The 18,181-nt window shown below is 40.9% G+C and overlaps 1 protein-coding gene across 3 annotated transcripts in view; it reads left to right on the top strand.

The window, feature by feature from the left end:
- Positions 1–18,181, top strand: part of Anapc10 (anaphase promoting complex subunit 10) — a 52,605-nt gene that overhangs the window by 14,851 nt on the left and 19,573 nt on the right. The window contains exon 5 of one of the 3 annotated variants that reach the window (XM_008772516.4): positions 672–9,157. The exons of the other annotated variants lie outside the window; for them this stretch is intronic. Within the exon in view, the coding sequence (XP_008770738.1) occupies positions 672–707 (36 nt within the window). The 3' untranslated portion in view covers positions 708–9,157. Of the gene's footprint in view, positions 1–671; positions 9,158–18,181 lie in introns of those variants that run through there. 3 annotated transcript variants of the gene reach the window in all.

Genomic DNA, 18,181 nt, shown 5'->3' with positions numbered 1-18,181 from the left:
TTATAGAATTTTCAGCTATAAGAAAGGCTAAGAGAATTGTACAGTAATCCCCTCACCTTCAGAATGCTTTAATCTTTTACTACATTTGCTTTATTAAGTTCATTTTTTAGTTCATCAAAATAAGTTACAGGTTCCTGATATCATTTAGGGTATAGGAACATGTTCTCTTTCACTGCCGATTAAAGAATTAAAAGGCAGGTAACAAATGTTACCAGAAATCTTGGCAAGTCCTACTGGTGCCATCATATAATACTTGGGAAATCAGGGTCTCCTTTTGGGGTTCTTAGTCTCAATAATGAAAGAAAAAAAAAGGAATGGACTTATGGAAACTCCTGGGCAGTTTATTTATAGTTTAAAAGAAAAGTTCAAGGGCATGTGAGCTGTAAGGGTAACAGAGGAGAAGAATGGAGGAAGGAGTGGGGAAGGCCATGCTTCTTGCGGTGAGCTGACATGGGCAGTGAGTTGTATGCTAGGGAGGGCAGCGGTAGAGAAAGAGTAAGGAAGCCAGAACCAGGGAGAGCGTGCTTAGTCTCTAGCCAGTGTCTGAAAGAAAAAGACCGAAGAGAAGGCCATGGCTATGAAGGGAGACACAGACAAACCTCATCAGATCCTAGGGGCTGCACTAGGGAAGGAAACGTACATTATCTAATGGTGAACTCGTCTTCCTCAAGGTGTCCCCTGCCAGGTCCTCAGCCTGCTCTCACTGAATCAGTTATCAGGTGAGGGGGAGATAAGTCAGACTTCCAGCTCGAGGTAGATTCCACTGTTTACCTCTTCATGGCAAATGTGTGAGCATGATAACTATCAGTAAGTTACCGGTATTTATAGGGTAAACATCATTTTATATAAATTTTAAGTATATTATTTGATGAGTTTTACAAATGCATGCACCTGTATAGCTCTATTCTTTTTTTTTTTTTTTTCTTTTTTTGGAGCTGGGGACTGAGCTCTACTCTTTTAAAATGTGGAGTGCTTTTCTCTGTGTTTTCTGTGGTAGAATATCCTTTCTGTCCCTTCACTCTTGAGTCTGTATGGTCTTAAGTGTGGGGCTAGCGCCTTGTAGGCAGCATGTGCTCAGATGAGCCCTGACTGCGCACCAGCCACTCAGTGTTCGATTGATGGTGTTCAGTGATGATCCATAGGCTGGGCTTTGCCGCTGCTGTATTTTCATTGCTGTCTGCTCACAGTAGGCTCTTCCTTCTTTCTTCTCTACTTTGTGCCTAGTAACTTTCCCATGCATGTTGAGCTTAGTCTTTGTCTTTTCCATAGAGACTTGTGATTACTACAAGTTTTATATAAAAGATCTTATGATTATAATGGCTACTTATTGTAAACTAATGACAATTTATCTTTACATACTTTTACTTAACTGCCTCATGTTTTGTTTTGATGCCAATGAATGTATGCCTTTTTTTTTAAAAGATTTTATTTTATTGTATATGAGTACACTGTAGCTGTCTTCAGACACACCAGAAGAGGGCATCAGATTCCATTACAGATGGTTGTGAGTCACCATGTGGTTGCTGGGATTTGAACTCAGGACCTCAGGAAGAGCAGTCAGTGCTCTAACCACTGAGCCATCTCTCCAGCCCCCGAATGTATGCCTTTTTATATAGAATCATTATGTTTTCTTGGAGAAAACAAGAGAAACAAACATCCATTTGTACTACGTAGTATTTTGGTTAGGGTTCCTACTATGGGATGAAACACTGACCAAAGCAACTCAGGTAGTAGGAGTTTGCTTTACAGCTTATCTTTAAAAGCTGTGAGGGGAGGAAGTCAAGCAGGGCAGGAACCTGGAGGCAGGAGGTTATGTAGAAGCCATGGAGGAGTGCTGCTTACTGCCTTGCTCCCCATGGCTCACTCAGATTACTTAATTGCACAACCTAGGACCCCGAGACCAGACATGGCCCCATCCACAATGGGCTGGACCTTCTGGATCAGTCACTGATTTAAGAAAATTCCCATCTGGGCTTGCCTATAGGCTGGCCTTATGGAGGCGTTTTCTTAGTTGAGGCTCCCTGCTCTCTCATGACTCTAACGTATGTCAAGTTGATATAAAACTAGCCAGGACACTAGGGCACTGAGGATACACTGAGTAAACATTTCCATTCAAGTTAGCGTAGTGATCAGTGAGTTTGGGGGTTACTTCCAGAAGTGCAGCTCAAGCAGCCGTGTCACTGAAAAGCCCATCCCAGCAAAGTGCCACTGTCACTGTTGGGATTGAGTCAGCTCAGGGATTTTGTCTTTCCTCAGATTTGGGAAGAATCTTTGCTCTTATATATTAAAAATCATGAATTGATGTGCTTTTAATGTAAATGATTTCTTTATATGTGTGTGTGTATGTTTTTGTTATTGTATGCACACATGTATAGGGAGCCTTTGGAGGCTAAAAGAGAGAGTTAGGTCCCATGAAACTAGGGATCCAGGGGGTTGTTAGCCACTGAACATGGGGCAGGATCCACCTACCTACTCCCTCCCACCTCTCCACCCTGACATTCTCCTACACTGGGGCATTGAGCCTTGACAGGACCAAGAGCCGTTCCTCCTGTTGATGCTTGACAAGGTCATCCTCTGCTACATGTGTGGCTGAAGCCATAGGTCCATCCCTGTGTATTCTTGGGATGGTGGTTTAGTCCCAGGGAGCTCTGGGGAGTCTGATATTGTAGTTCTTCTTATGGGGTTGCAAACCCCTTCAACTCCTTCAGTCCTTTCCCTAACTCCTCCATTGGGGACCCTGTTCTCAGTTCAATGGTTGGCTACAAGCATCCACCTCTGTATTTGTCATGCTCTGGCAGAGCCTCTCAGGAGACAGCTATATCAGGTTTCTGTCAGCAAGCACTTCTTGGCCTCTACAATATTGTCGGGATTTGGTGGCTGTGTGTATATGGGCTGGATCCCCAGGTGAGGCAGGTTATGAATGGACATTCTTTCAGTCTCTGCTCCAAACTTTGTCTCCATATCCCCTCCTATGAATATTTTTGTTCCCCCCCCTCTTTTTTTTCATCTTTATTAACTTGAGTATTTCTTATTTACATTTCTATTGTTATTCCCCTTCCCGGTTTCCAGGCCAACATCCCCCTATCCTCTCCCCTTCCCCATCTTTATGGGTGTTCCCCTTCCCATCCTCCCCCCATTACCGCCCTCCCTCCAACAATCAGGTTCACTGGGGGGTTCAGTCTTGGCTTTGTTCCCCCTTTTAAGAAGGACTGAAGCATCTGCCCTTTGGTCATCCTTCTTGAGCGTGATCTGTGGATTATATATCTTCAGTATTCTGAGCTTTTGGGCTAATAACCAGTTATCAGTGAGTACATAACGTGTGTGTTCTTTTGTGATTGGGTTACCTCACTCAGGATGATATTTTCTATTTCAATCCATTTGCCTATGAATTTCATGAAGTCATTGTTTTTGATAGCTGAGTAGTACTCCATTGTGTAGATGTATCACATTTTCTGTATCCATTCCTCTGTTGAAGGACATCTGGGTTCTTTCCAGCTTCTGGCTATTATAAATAAGGCTGCTATGAACAGAGTGGAGCATGTGTTCTTGTTATATGTTGGGGCATCTTTTGGGTGTATGCCCAAGAGAGGTATAGCTGGGTCCTCAGGTAATGCAATGTCCTATTTTCTGAGGAACCTCCAAACTGATTTCCAGAATGGTTGTACCAGTCTGCAATCCCACCAACAATGGAGGAGTGTTCCTCTTTCTCTACATCCTCGCTAGCATCTGCTGTCACCGGAGTTTTTGATTTTATCCATTCTGACTAGTGTGAGGTGGAATCTCAGGGTTGTTTTGATTTGATGACTAAGGATGTTGAGCATTTTTTTAGGGGCTTTGCAGCCATTCGATATTTCTCAACTGAGAATTCTTTGTTTAGTTCTACCCCATTTTTAAAATAGGGTTATTTGATTCTTTGGAGTCTAACTTCTTGAGTCTTTTGTATATATTGGATATTAGCCCTTTATTGGATAAGGATTGTTAAAGATCTGTTCCCAATCTGTTGGTTGCCATTTTGTCCTAATGACAGTGTCCTTTGCCTTACAGAAACTTTGCAATTTTATGAAATCCCATTTGTCTATTCTTGATCGTAGAGCATAAGGCATTGGTGTTCTGTTCAAGAAAATTTCCCCAGTGCCCATGTGTTCGAGGTTCTTCCCTACTTTCTTTTCTATTAGTTTCAGTGTATTTGGTTTTATGTGGTCCTTGATCCACTTGTACTTGAGCTTTGTACATGGTGATAAGAATGGATCGATTTGCATTCTTCTACATGCTGACCTCCAGTTGAACCAACACCATTTGTTGAAAATGCTATCTTTTTTCCACTGTATGGTTTTAGCTCCTTTGTCAAAGATCAAGTGACCATAGGTGTGTGGGTTCATTTCTGTGTCTTCAATTCTATTCCATTGATCTGTCTGCCTGTCTCTGTACCAATTCTATACAGTTTTTATCACTATTGCTCTGTAAAACAGCTGGAGGTCAGGGATGGTGATTTCCCCTAGTTCTTTTATTGTTGAGGATAGTTTTTGCTATCCTGGGTTTTTTTGTTATTTCAAATGAATTTGCAAATTGTTCTTTCTAACTCTACGAAGAATTGAGTTGGAATTTTGATGGGGATTGCATTGAATCTGTAGATTTCTTTTTGGGAAAATGGCCATTTTTACTATATTAATTCTACCAATCCATGAGCATAGGAGGTCTTTCCATCTTCAATTTCTTTCTTCAGAGTCTTGAAGTTCTTGTCATACAGATCTTTCACTTGCTTGGTTAGAGTCACACCGAGGTATTTTATGTTATTTGAGACTATTGTGAAGGGTGTCATTTCTCTAATTTCTTTCTCAGCCTGTTTATCCTGTAGAGGAAGGCTACTGATTTGTTTGAGTTATTTTATATCCAGCCACTGAAACTGAAGTTGTTTATCAACTGTAAAAGTTCTCTGGTGGAATTTTTGGGGTCATTTAAGTATACTATCATATCATCTGCAAATAGTGATATTTTGACTTCTTCCTTTCCAATTTGTATCCCTTTGACCTCCCTTTGTTGTCTAATTGCTCTGGCTAGGACTTGGAGTACTATATTAAATAGGTAGGGAGAGATTGGGTAGGTAGCCTTGTCTAGTCCCTGATTTTAGTGGGATTGCTTCAAGTTTCTATCCACTTAGTTTAATGTTGGCTACTGGTTTTCTTTTTTTTCTTTTTTTTTCTTTTTTTTTTCCGGAGCTGAGGACTGAACCCAGGGCCTTGCGCTTGCTAGGCAAGCACTCTACCACTGAGCTAAATACCCAACCCCAGCTACTGGTTTTCTATATATTGCATTTACTATGTTTAGGTGTGGGTCTTGAATTCTTGATCTTTCCAAGACTTTTACTATGAAGGAGTGTTGAATTTTGTCAAATGGTTTCTCAGCATCTAATGAGATGAACATGTGTTTTTTCCTTTTAATTTTTTTATATAGTGAATTACATTGATGAATTTCCATATATTGAACCATCCTTGCATCCCTGAGATGAAGCCTACTTGATCATGATGGATGATCATTTTGATGTGTTCTTGGATTCGGTTTTCCAGAATCTTATTGAGTATTTTGGCATTGATATTCATAAGGGAAATTGGTCTGAAATTCTCTTTCTTTGTTGGGTCCTTGTGTGGGTTAGGTATAGTGTAAATTGTGGCTTCATAGAACCAATTGGGTAGTGTTCCTTCTGTTTCTATTTTATGGAATAGTTTGGACAGTATTGGTATTAGATCTTTTATGAAGGTTTGATAGAATTTTTCCCTAAACCCATCTGGTCCTGGGCTAATTTTGGTTGGGAGACTTTTAATGACTGCTTTTATTTCTTTAGGGGTTATGGGACTGTTTAGATGGTTTATCTGATCTTGATTTAACTTTGGTACCTGGTATCTGTCTAGAAAATTTTCCATTTCATCCATATTTTCCAGTTTTGTTGAGCATATGCTTTTATAGTAGAATATGGTGATTTTTTTTAATTTCCACAGTTTCTGTTGTTATGTCTCCATTTTAATTTTTGATTTTGTTAATTTGGATACTGTCTCTGTGCCCTGTGGTTAGTCTAATTAAGAGTTTATCTATGTTGTTGATTTTCTCAAAGAACCAGCTGCTGGTTTTGTTGATTCTTTGTACAGTACTTTGTTTCAACTTGGTTGATATCAGCCCTGAGTTTGATTATTTCCTTCTACTCTTCTTGGGTGGATTTGCTTCTTTTTGTTCTGGAGCTTTCAGGTGTGCTGTGAGGCTGCTAGTGTATTCTCCCTCCTGTTTCTTTCTGCAGGCACTCAGAGCTATGAAGTTTCCTCTTAGCCCTACTTTCATTGTGTCCTATAAGTTTAGGTATGTTGTGTCTTCATCTTCATTAAATTCTAAAAAGTCTTTAATTTCTTTATTTCTTTCTTGACCAAGTTATTGAGTAGAACATTGTTCAGCGTCCATGTATATGTGGACTTTCTGTTGTTTTCGTTGTTATTGAAGACCAGCCTTAGTCTGTGGTGATCTGATAGGATGCATGGGATTATTTTTATCTTCTTGTATCTGTTGAGGCCTGTTTTGTGACTGATTGTATGGTCAGTTTTGGAGAAGGTACCCGAGGTTCTGAGAAGAAGGTATAATTCTTATGTTTTAGGATGGGATGTTCTATAGATATCTGTTAAATCCATTTGGTTCATAACTTCTGTTAGTTTCTGTGTCTCTGTTTAGTCTCTGTTTCCGTAATCTGTCATTTGGTGAGAGTGGTGTGTTGAAGTCTCCCACTATTATTGTGTATAGTGCAATGTGTGCTGGATTGTTAGTAAAGTTCCTTTTATGAATGTGGGTGCCCTTGCATTTGGAGCATAGATATTCAGAAATGAGAGTTCATCTCGGTGAATTTCTCTTTTGATGAATATGAAGTGTCCTTCCTTATCTTTTTTCATAAATTGCGGTTGCAAGTCAATTTTATTTGATATTAGAATGGCTACTCCAGCAAGTTTCTTGGGACCATTTACTTGGAAAATTCCTTTCTAGACTTTTTTTACTCTGAGGTAGTGTCTGTCTTTGTCTCTGAGGTGTGTTTCCTGTGTGCAGCAAAATCCTGGGTTCTGTAAATGTATCCAGTCTGTTAGTCTATGTCTTTTTTGTTGGGGAATTGAATCTGTTGATGTTAAGAGATATTAAGGAATAGTGAATGTTGCTTCCTGTTATTTTTGTTAAAGATGGAATTATATCTGTGTGGCTGTCATCTTTTGTGTTAGTTGAAAGAAGATTACTTTTTTGCTTTTTTAGGTGTAGTTTCTCTCCTTCTATTGGAGTTTTCCCTCTATTATCCTTTGTAGGGCTGGATTTGTAGAAAGATATTATGTAAATTTTGTTTTGTCATGGAATATCTTTGTTTCTCCATCTGTGGTAATGGACAGTTTTGCTGGATATAGTAGCTCGGGCTGGCATTTATGTTCTCTTAGGCTCTTTATGACATCTGTCCACGATATTATAGCTTTCACAGTCTCTGGTGGGAAGCCTGGTGTAATCTGGGTAGGTCTGCCTTTTTATGTTACTTGCCCTTTTCCCCTTACTGCTTTTAATATTCTTTCTTTTTTATTTAATTAATTAATTAATTAATTAATTTATTAATTTTGGTTCTTTTTTTCGGAGCTGGGGACCGAACCCAGGGCCTTGCGCTTCCTAGGCAAGCGCTCTACCACCACTGAGCTAAATCCCCAACCCCTGCTTTTAATATTCTTTCTTTGCTTTGTGCATTTGGTGTGTTGACTATTATGTGATAGGAGTTTCTTTTCTGGTCCAATCTATTTGGAGTTTCTGTAGGCTTCTTGTATGTCTATAGGCATCCCTTTCTTTAGGTTAGGGAAGTTTTCTTCTATAATTTTGTTCAAGATATTAACTGACCCTTTAAGTTGGGAGTCTTCGCTCCTTCTATACCTGCTATCCTTAGGTTTGATCTTCTCCTTGTGTCCTGGATGTTTTAGGTTAGGAGCTTTTTGCATTTTGCATTTTCTTTGACTATTGTGTCAATATTTTCTTTGTTATCTTTTATCTTTTTGGTTGTGAGCCTAGCCTTTAATGGCTGAGTCATCTCTCCAGCCCTCTTTGGTATCTTTTGCCCCTGAGATTCTCTCTTCTTTCTCCTGTGTTCTGTTGGTAATGCTTGGATTTATGACTCCTGATCTCTTTCCTAGGTTTTCTATCTCCAGGGTTGTCTTCCTTTGTTCTATTTCCATTTTTATATCCTGGATGGTTTTGTTCAATTCCTTCACTTGTTTGTTTTTGGTGTGTGTGTATGTGTGTGTGTGTGTGTGTGTGTGTGTGTGTGTGTGTGTGTGTGTGTGTGTGTATGTGTGTGTTTTCCTGTAATTCTGTAAGGAATTTTTGTGTTTCCTCTTTAAGGGCTTCTACTTGTTCACCTATGTTGTTCTGTATTTCTTTAAGGGAGTTGTTTATGTCCTTCTTGAAGTCCTCTAACATCATCATGAGTTGTGATTTTAAATCCGAATCTTGCTTTTCCAGTGTGTTGGGATATCCAGGACTTGCTGTGGTGGGAGAACTGGGTTCTAAAGATGCCAAGTGGCCTTGGTTTCTGTTGCTTAGGTTCTTGCCCTTGCCTTTTGACATCTGGTTGTCTCTGGTGTTAGCTGGTCTTGCTGTTTCTGACAGTGGCTTGACCTTCCTGTAAGCCTGTGTGTCAGTGCTCCTGGGAGACCAGCTCTCTCCTGGTGGGGTCTGGGTCCATTGATCTGTGGCACAGGGTCAGCTCCGGGCACAGATGGAAATTGGAAGGATCCTGCCCAGACTGTTCCTCAGTTTCCGTGTCCTGTAACTCTCTGTGATCTTGAAGAAGTAAATTATTCTAGTGTTTGAAGACTGTCTGGGGAATCCTACCACCAGCCAGCCCATCTAGAGATCCTGGGAAGGACAGTTGTGATCCATGGGTTTGACTGCCATTGGAGTCCTCTGGTATGTTGGCCTGATTCCAGTAGACAAGCTGGTGTGTAAGTCATTGTCTTAGCACTAGTAGAGCTTGTTTTTATGAAGGACAACCAGAAGCCTGTGTCTATAGGGGCTGATGTAGCTTTGTGGTAGGTAGCCTTGATCCAGAGAGAGAGAGAGAGAGAGAGAGAGAGAGAGAGAGAGAGAGAGAGAGAGAGAGAGACTGACACTATAATTACCCCTACACATCTGGGACACCTGGCTGCCAAGTCTTGAAGTGAACAGTCACTGAAGGCAGGTCAGCAGATGGCCTGCACACTAGTACTAGGGACTCAGTCTTGGGCACTAATGTGGTGATGGGATAGGCCTAGAGCCAGAGTATGCCAGGCAGATCTGCAGCCTAAAATCTGTCCCTAAACACACAAACTTGTTGAGCATCCATGGCACTGGCGTGATCAGGAGTTGTAGTGTCCTGCCTCATGCTGTGTTTTCCTGGATTGGGCTCCACACTGGGGTCTGAGGCAATGTCCAGGCAGAGGACATTTCTTCTCACTATGCTGCTTGGGATTGTGGGAAAAGTGGCATGAATGATATCAAACTCTTCTCCTGTCCTGCTTATCGCCCCCTAACCCCATATCCAGGTTCTGTAAACTCACCTGGCTTTCTTACTAGCTTTTGCAAAGGTATTTTTGTGTACAGGTGTAGTTGGTCTCATTGACATGTTTTGCAAAGTTTCATTTTACCATCTGGCTGATGTCAGGACTTGTTTTTTGAGATACCTTACTGGTCATTTGTATGTATATACTGTTACATTCCTTTTCTTAGTTTTTCCATTCGCTCTCATGTTTCTTAATTCAAAATATCTTGATTTTTAGAATCACGGTCACATTTGATCAGTTGATAGCCTTCTTTTAGTTTTATATCCAGTAAACTTAATCAGTGTCTTGTGCTAGAAAGACTTAAGCATTTAATTCTATGATTTGTTACATGGTTCATATTTATCAAAGTGGACTTCTCATATTGACAAACTTTTTGTGGAGACAAGCTTTTCTTATTTGGAGTTATAGCCAAAAGTTGTCCTGGCATGGACTGCGTGCAGCACTAGGATTACTTTGGTCTGGTGTATGGTGCTTGAAATGTCCGCTAGATGTCACTGTTGACTTTACTTTGTAGCCCTATTTTCTCATCAGCTGAAGGCTTCAACTGATGCATTAGTTGTAGCCTTAGTTGTAGTTTTTCCTAGAATGTATTCACCTTGAAAAACTGTTGGATGTATTTTGGGAAGTGTGCATCCTCATACAAGACTCTGTGTTTATGAAGATGTCTTGTATTCTCTTGTAAGTTTGACGTTCAAAATTCTTTTGAGGCTAAAAGGAGAAACTGATGTTTGGACCTTGGGATATACCTGGTCTTTGCTTCTTTTATTTAAATGCTGAAGCATCAGCTGTTTGGAAAGAGAGTCTTGTAGGTAGCTTACTAGTTGTCTTGTATATTTCTGTGTGGTGATGACATGGACTCGTGATACCAGTTACTCCTAAGCATGGCCTAGCGAGAGTCTCAACTGTTTCCTTGAACAACTTAATACTATGTTTTGTATAGTTCTCACTAAAGAATCACAAATTTTGGATATCCTTTTAATTTGTACTTTAAATTACATCTTTAGATAATTTATTACATTTTTATCTTTTATATGTTCAAGAAGTTTAAGGAGAGATGAAGTAGATAGTAATTAAAAAGAAATACCATTTCTCTGATACCTGTGTCTCATTTAAGAAGAGAGATTTCTGTGAATTCAGATACTAAGAAGTAATTAAGACACTAAACTTTTAGGAGGGTTTGAAGCCATCCTGTCATAAGGTATAGGACTGCTTTAACTGAATGGGAAGTCTAAATAAGTCCTTTTTCCATGGATTCTTGTCTGCGAGAGGCTCTAGAACATATTAACGTATTTTAGTAGGGTTTCTTTTTTTCTAGAAATTATGGATTTGCTTACTTTAAATATTTTAAATACTCCTTTTCTATAATCTCCCCGAGGTGAAGTAATAACTTAAGATTTGAAGGTGAGGAGAACAGATGACGCTTTATGTATTTGAATGGCTCTCCGACCAGGCCTGCCTTCATTTCAGCTGTGGAGTGTAGCGAGGTCGGTCCTTGCCATCACTGCTGAGGACTGCGGACGGATCTCCACGACTTAGCAATACGCGCTTTATCCTCATAACTGAGAGGGATTGAGAATGGACTTGCCATCCACATAAAGTTGACTTGGGCCAAATTGACTTTTCTTTTTTTTTTTTTTTTTTTTTTTTTTTGCCAAAACAGATTTTATTTGAATATATGTCACTCATTTTATTTTTAAAGATTTGCAACTTGCTGTTTAAATAAAGCATTAAGATTTTATAAGCAAAATTGCATATACAAAAGAGATTCTCCAGACAGAAGTGAGAATTTTTTATTTCAGAGTCTTTGTTTTAATTTCCTTTCTGCTCTGTCATTGCATCTGTGGTACTGTCTTCCGGGATTAATGCTATTCAGAGAGAGCTTTCAAATAAGGCACTGCTGTTGAATTTTAAAATCTTTTGGTTTTTGTTGTTGTTGTTTTTCAAAACAGGGTTTCTTTGGGTAGGTAGCCCTGGCTGTCCCTGGAGCTTGCTCTGTAGACCAAATTGGGCTCAAACTCAGAGATCTGTCCACCTCTGCCTGTCTCCTGAGTGTTGGGATTAAAGGTGTATGCCACCACTGCTTAGTAAAATCTTTTGTATTTTAACATTATGTTTGTGCTTAGTATTGTTTTTCTCTGTTAAGGGAAAATAAATATCCAACAAAACTGAAGTTTGCTAATTATCTCTTTTTAAAACCTCTGTGGAGCTTAAGTATGAAACTGATATGTAGTTTCTTATGCATATCTTGAAGGCACTCAAAGTTGTTTCTAAACTCTTGTTAGAAAAACAGCTTGCAGCTAGGTGGTGGTGGCCTACACCTTTAATCCCAGCACTGAGGAGGCAGAGGCAGGCAGATCTTTGAGTTTGAGGCCAGCCTGGTCTACAGAGATTTCCAGGACAGCCAAGGATACACAGAGAAACTGACACCACCACCCCCACACACACCCAAACAAAACAAAACAACCAAAAAACAAAAAGACAAAAGAAAAGAAAAGCAGCTTGTAACTTAATATTAACGAGGGTTCTGTTCACTGTTAATACTTGATTTCTAATTCTAGTCTGTAAGCTTGACATTTAAGTGAGTCTTAAGCCTTGTTTTCATCTTCAGGTGTTAAATCTGTTAACAAGTGTTTTGTTTTTGAAGTCATCTCTTTAAAGCAATGTCTTGTCTTTAATTCCCAGAGAGCTGTTGTGGTATTTCTCTTTCTTCGTGGATGAGAGAGGGCCTTTCTGTCTCTCCCTGTTTAGGTCAGTAGCACAGCTATGTAAATCCATGTGTGGTACTTTGACAGCTGTGGTTAATAAGTCAATTCTTCTGTTAAGAGAATCTTATTGTTACAATTAGAGTCTTAGTAAGATGCAAGGCAGTATTCACTGATCAAACCCATCCACATTGACTTTCGTGTGAGTTTATGTTACACAGCTGATATACATAGACTGTCTTCCACAGCCTATATAAACAGTAAGTCTCAGCTACACAGCAAGTCCAGATCCAGCATACACCCCACGCTACCGGGCTTGAAGACCTGTCTTAAGAAGATTCTTAAAAAATATTTTTAAAAGAAACACCATAATATTTATATAAAAACAGGTATAACCACAATATTGGCATAAAAATATGAGCCAGGAGACTAAGATAGAGAACCTAGAAATAAATCCATGGGTGTATACCCAACTTTGCTAACGGTATAAGAACACACAATGGAGAAAGACATGTTTCTAATAGATGGTTCTGGGAAAATTAGGTTTTTATGTGCAGAAGAGTAGAATTCAATTCTCATATCTAACCATATATAAAAATCATCTCAAAGTTTACACACATAAGACTTGAAACTGTGAAACATGGGAAATGCCTTAGGTTGGGTTGTGAAAAGGTGGTTTGTTAATATCCTCAAATGCCCAGGAAACAAAAGAAAAATTAGACAAATAGGATTACCTCAAACAAAAAACCTCCTTCCTAACAATGGGGAAAAATCCTCAGAATCCAAAAGGAGCCTATAAAACACGGGAAACAAATCATGCTGTACTCAGATGAAGGCTTAGTGTTCAAAATGTTTAAGAAACTGATGACCAAAACAAAAAAACCCAAAACCCCCCCAAAAGACAAAAAATAATTCCTACACCCAAAAGTCGCCAAGCAGTCAACAAAACCACAGCCCAATTAAAAATTACAAGCTGGGCTGTATACTTCAGTGAACATTTCTTAAAAGAATATACAGCTGTGTATGTGCATGCACGTTGATCGTGCTAGCACTAGGGAAGTTGAGGTAGGAGAGTCATGAGTTTGAGACTACATTGTTCCATTGTGAGTTCAAGGCTAGCCTGGGCTACATGGCAACCTTGGCTCCAAGAACAAAACTAATAAAAGACACTCAAGTGTCTTAACAGATACATGAAACACTCCTGTATCTCACAGGCCGTCAGGGAGACACATAATAGTTCACTATAATTATCAGGGAGATAAAGGAGATGGGTGATTGTGAAAGGGAAGAGACCCCTTGTGTACTGCTGGGGTTGTAAATTAGTGTGGTGATAAAAGAGGACGTGATGGAAGTTCCCGCCGTAGTGTGGTATTACGCTTGCCTTCCTGTAACCATAATGCCCAGCCAAGGGAAGGAAGATCGCTTTGACTCGCTGTTTCAGAAGTTTCATTTCATAGTTGTTTGGCCTCATGTGCTTGAGTAGAACATCATGGCAGCAGAAGTATGTGCAAGAGACAGATTGTTCACGTATACACGGCAGGAAGAAGAGCAAGTGAGTCTAGAACCAAGCTCTAACCTCCAGAACCTTCTCCCAGCGGTCTGCTTTGCCAGCTGGGCTTCACCCCTCAGGGTTGCACAGCCTCGCGGAGTCATGAGTCAGTGGGAGACTTCTAAACTGTGTATTAGGTGATTCAGCAGTTGTTTTGCCGAGTTAGATAGATGTATGAGTGTGTGGGTGTGTACACTCGAGTGCAGTTGCCTGTAGAGGTCACAAGAAGGCATCAGGTCCATTGGAAATGGAGTTACAGGAGGTTGTGAGCCAACCAGTGTGGGTGCTAGGAGCCAAACTCAGGTCCTCTATGTGCTCTTCACCCAGAAGCTCCTCCTCCTCCTCTTCCTTTTTAACATTTCATAATTTTATGTGTATGAATGTTTGTATGTATACCACATATGTGCCTGCCTGATGCCTATGGAGACCAGAAGAGGGCTTAGTATCCCTGGCTCTGGAGTTACTGAGGGTTGTGAGCCACCATGGGGTGCTGGGAAATGTGCCTGGGCCCCATGGAGGAGCAGCCAGTTCTCTTAACTGCTGAGCCATCTCTCCAGCCCCCAGAACCCACTTCTTACAGTGTCTATCACCTCTCTATAGTGCCAAGCTGGGGACTAGCCCTTTAACACATGCCGTACTGGAACAGTCCTCTCATCCTTAGTGATGCACTGACTTTATTGAAACAATATCTCAGTAGTTCAGCGTGCTTTGAAACACTCCGTCTTGCTTGAGCTTTCTGATGAGATGCAGGCATGTGCTACAGCGAGTGGCTCACCCTCCTGCCCTTCCTTCCTTTCTTCCTCCTTCCTTTCCTTCCTGTCTTTTTCACAGAGAGCATGTCCCTGTATAGCCCAGGCTCACTTGCAGCCTTGAACATGGGCTTCTCTTGTCTCAGTCTCCTTAATACTACTGAGTTGAAGGAACTGCGGCAAATGCTATTCAAACCTACTAGTGCAACATTTATAGTACATCTTAGTTGAAGGGAGTCCCCTAGGCACCTTCCTTTCTTCCCCTCAGCTTGTTTCACGTGTTAGGTAAATAAAGGATCATTGCATCTTCAGGTTTCAAAATGAAGCAGTAAGAACATTGAAGTATAAGGCTGTGGGTGAAAGCCACTGACTGTTTCTAAGAAAAGTCACCATATGAGGACTTGTAGTTAAAGCTGATGAGCCATTGTTCTTAGAATGAAGATTCTATCAGGGTCACAGCTAGTATTGATTTACTTACTCAAGTAAGTAGAGAAGATTTGAGAGGTGAAGGGAAGGTATGTGGGGGGCGGGGGGGAGATTGAACAGAGCACTGCATGCTATGGCACACCTGTGGATGACTTTGAGGGCTGGCTTAGTTTGCTTTCTTTTGCTATGATAAACACCACGACCAGAAGTGACTTTGTGAGTAATGGATATATTTTATCTTAAGCTTATAGTCCATCCCTGGAGGATGTCCAGGCAGGAACTCAAGGCAAGAGCCCAGAGACAGGAACTAAAGCAGAGGCCTTGGAGGAACACTGCTGGTTTGCTTGGCCTGCTTTCTTAGAGCATTCAGGAGCACCTGCCCAGGGATGTACTACCCTCAGCGTTCTGGACCCTCCCCCACTGATCATTAAGACAGTGCCTCACAGACTTGCTTATAGGCAATTTGATGGAGGTATTGAAGTTTCCTCAATTACGGTTTTCTCTTCCCAGTGGCTCTCTCATGTGTCAAATTGACACAGCAGTGGCAGCACAGTGTTGGTGTTTCTCATCTGCTTTCCTTGAGACAGTCTCGTCTTCACGGCACGTGCCAGGCTGGGGCTCTCCTCTCCACCCTCATTTCCCCATAGGACTCAGGATTACAGACTCACATTCTGTGATGTCTGGCTCTGTGTAAGTTCTGGAGATCGGAACACAGGTCCTCATTCTTCCTGGAAGCACTGTACTCACGGAACCATCTCTGTAGCCTCAAAGAACTAATAAGGAGAAAGTCTGGATTCTGACTAAATAATTCCATAGGGAAATGGTTCAGATAGTGTGTTGGTTATGTAACCTAATAAAAATACTTATGGTTTATAAGATGTTTTGATATGTATATTCACTGCAGAACAATCAAATGTACTAGCATGTGCCTGAGTTACTTTTCTGTGTCTGTGTGTGCACGTAAAGGTGTTCCTCCTCAGGTCATATCTATCTCATGTCTGGAGACAGGGTTTCTCACTGGCCTGGAAGTTATCAAGTAGGTTAGGATGTTGGCTAGTATGGCCCAGAGCTATGCTGTCTCCACCCCCCACCCCCTGCTAGGATTGCAACAAACATGGCGATGTGTGCAGCCTTTTTATGTGAGTTCTGCTGGATCCAACTCATTCCTTGTGTTTGTACAGTAAGCACTTACCAACTCTCTAAACACTGTCTGTCTGTCTGTCTGTCTGCCTGCCTGCCTGCCTGCCTGCCTGCCTCCTGCCTGCCTGCCTGCCTTCCTTCCTTCCTTCCTTCCTTCCTTCCTTCCTTCCTTCCTTCCTTCCTTCCTTCCTTCCTTCCTTCCTTCTTCTCCTCTACCTCCTCTTGTTCTTCTCTTCAGCTACTTTTTCTTCTTTTTTCTGTGTTGAAAAACATCTTAAAATCTACCATTTTATTGGGCCAGTGAGATCTCTCATTGGCTAAGGATGCTTGTTAACAAACTTAATGACCTGAGTTCAATACCTGAGACCCGTGTGCTTAGAAGGTGTCCATTGCTGTGATGAGACACTACGACCAAGGCAACTCTTATAAGGACAACATTTAATTGGGGCTGGCTCACAGGTTCTAAGGTTCAGTCCATTATCATCAAGGCAGGAAGCACGGCAGCATGCAGGCAAGCATGGTGCTGAAGAAGAAGCTGAGAGTTCTCTCCCCATCTTGATCTGAAGGCACTCAGGAGGAGACTGGCTCTCACATGGTTAGGAGGAGGGTCTCATTGCCCACCCCCACAGTGACACACTTCCTCCAACAAGGCCACACCTTCCGACAATGCCACTCCCTGGACCAAGCATATTCAAAACACTATAGGAGAGAGCTGACTGCCACAGATTTTCTCACCTCCCCCCAGAAATACACAGTAAATAAGTAAATATACTTACAATCTACTGTCTTAGTAATTGTCAAGTATAAAATATATTATTTTCCGTAGTTACCATGATCACAACAGGTCTCTTGAACTGATCTTCCTATCTGACTGAGATTTTGTTTCCTTTGATAGCATCTTCTGAACCCTTAGACCTTTAACCTCTGGTACCTACCATTCTACTCTCTGGGTTTATGTATGTGTGTGTTTACATTTATTTCTTTTGAATTTTAGTTAGTGTACAAACTATTATGTTTCATTCTGGTATTTTCAAACACAATTGGTTTTGATTAATCCTTCTCTCCCCTCTTGTACCACATTCCTTTCCCGCCCCTTATCCCCTTTCACCCAATGGCATCTCATCTGCTGTCATGTCTTGTGTGCTCTGCAGCGCTCTTCCTGTTCCTCAATCCCTGTTGTCCCCTCCTGCAGTGTCCCCACACCCACATATCTTCATAAGACACTTCAGGCTGGGTTCCACATGTGCGAGAAGGCAGACATTACTTGTCGGGTCTGGATTATTTTGCTGTCTTAGTGTTACTATTGCTGTGATGAAACACCATGACCAAAATGCAAGTTGGGAGGAAAGCGTTTATTCAGCTTACACTGCCACAGCACTGTTCATCATCAAAAGAAGTCAAGACAGGAAATCACACTGGGCAGAACCTGGAGGCAGGACTATATAGAGGCCATGGAGGAGTGCTACTAACTAGTTTGCTCAGCCTGCTTTCTTATAGAACCCAGGCCCACCAGCCCAAGGATGGCTCCGCCCACAGTGGGCTGGCCCCTTCCCATCAATCTTCAATTAAGAAAATGCTCCACAGGCTTGCCTACAGGCTGATCTAAAGACATTCTCAGACGACTGTAGCTCATGTGAGATTGACGTAAAACTCACTTAACATAATATTCTTACATCCATCCATTTTTCTGAGAATTATATTTTTTCTTTGTGCCTGAATAAAATTCCATGGAATCCACGTACATTTCATAATCTATTCATAATGGTCAGCATCTAGGCTGGTTCTGTTTTCTTGCTATTGTGAATAGAGCAGCGATGAATAGGGCTGTTCAAGTGTCTCTGTGGTAGCTTTTTGATTTCTCATTAGTAATAGTCATATGTAGTTATTTCACCCTGATTTTGAAAACTATCCCATTAAAATAATACATTCTTTAACTTACAGCTTTTCAATTTGGACTGAATTAACTAACCCAATAGTAGATGGGATATTATTAAATAACTTAATTAAAATTAAGTAACTTAATTAAAA

Source organism: Rattus norvegicus, chromosome 19 (genome assembly GCF_036323735.1).
Source record: "Rattus norvegicus strain BN/NHsdMcwi chromosome 19, GRCr8, whole genome shotgun sequence".
NCBI lineage: Eukaryota > Metazoa > Chordata > Mammalia > Rodentia > Muridae > Rattus > Rattus norvegicus.
The sequence above is the reverse complement of the archived record's forward strand: the minus strand, read 5'-3'. Positions and strand labels throughout refer to the sequence as shown.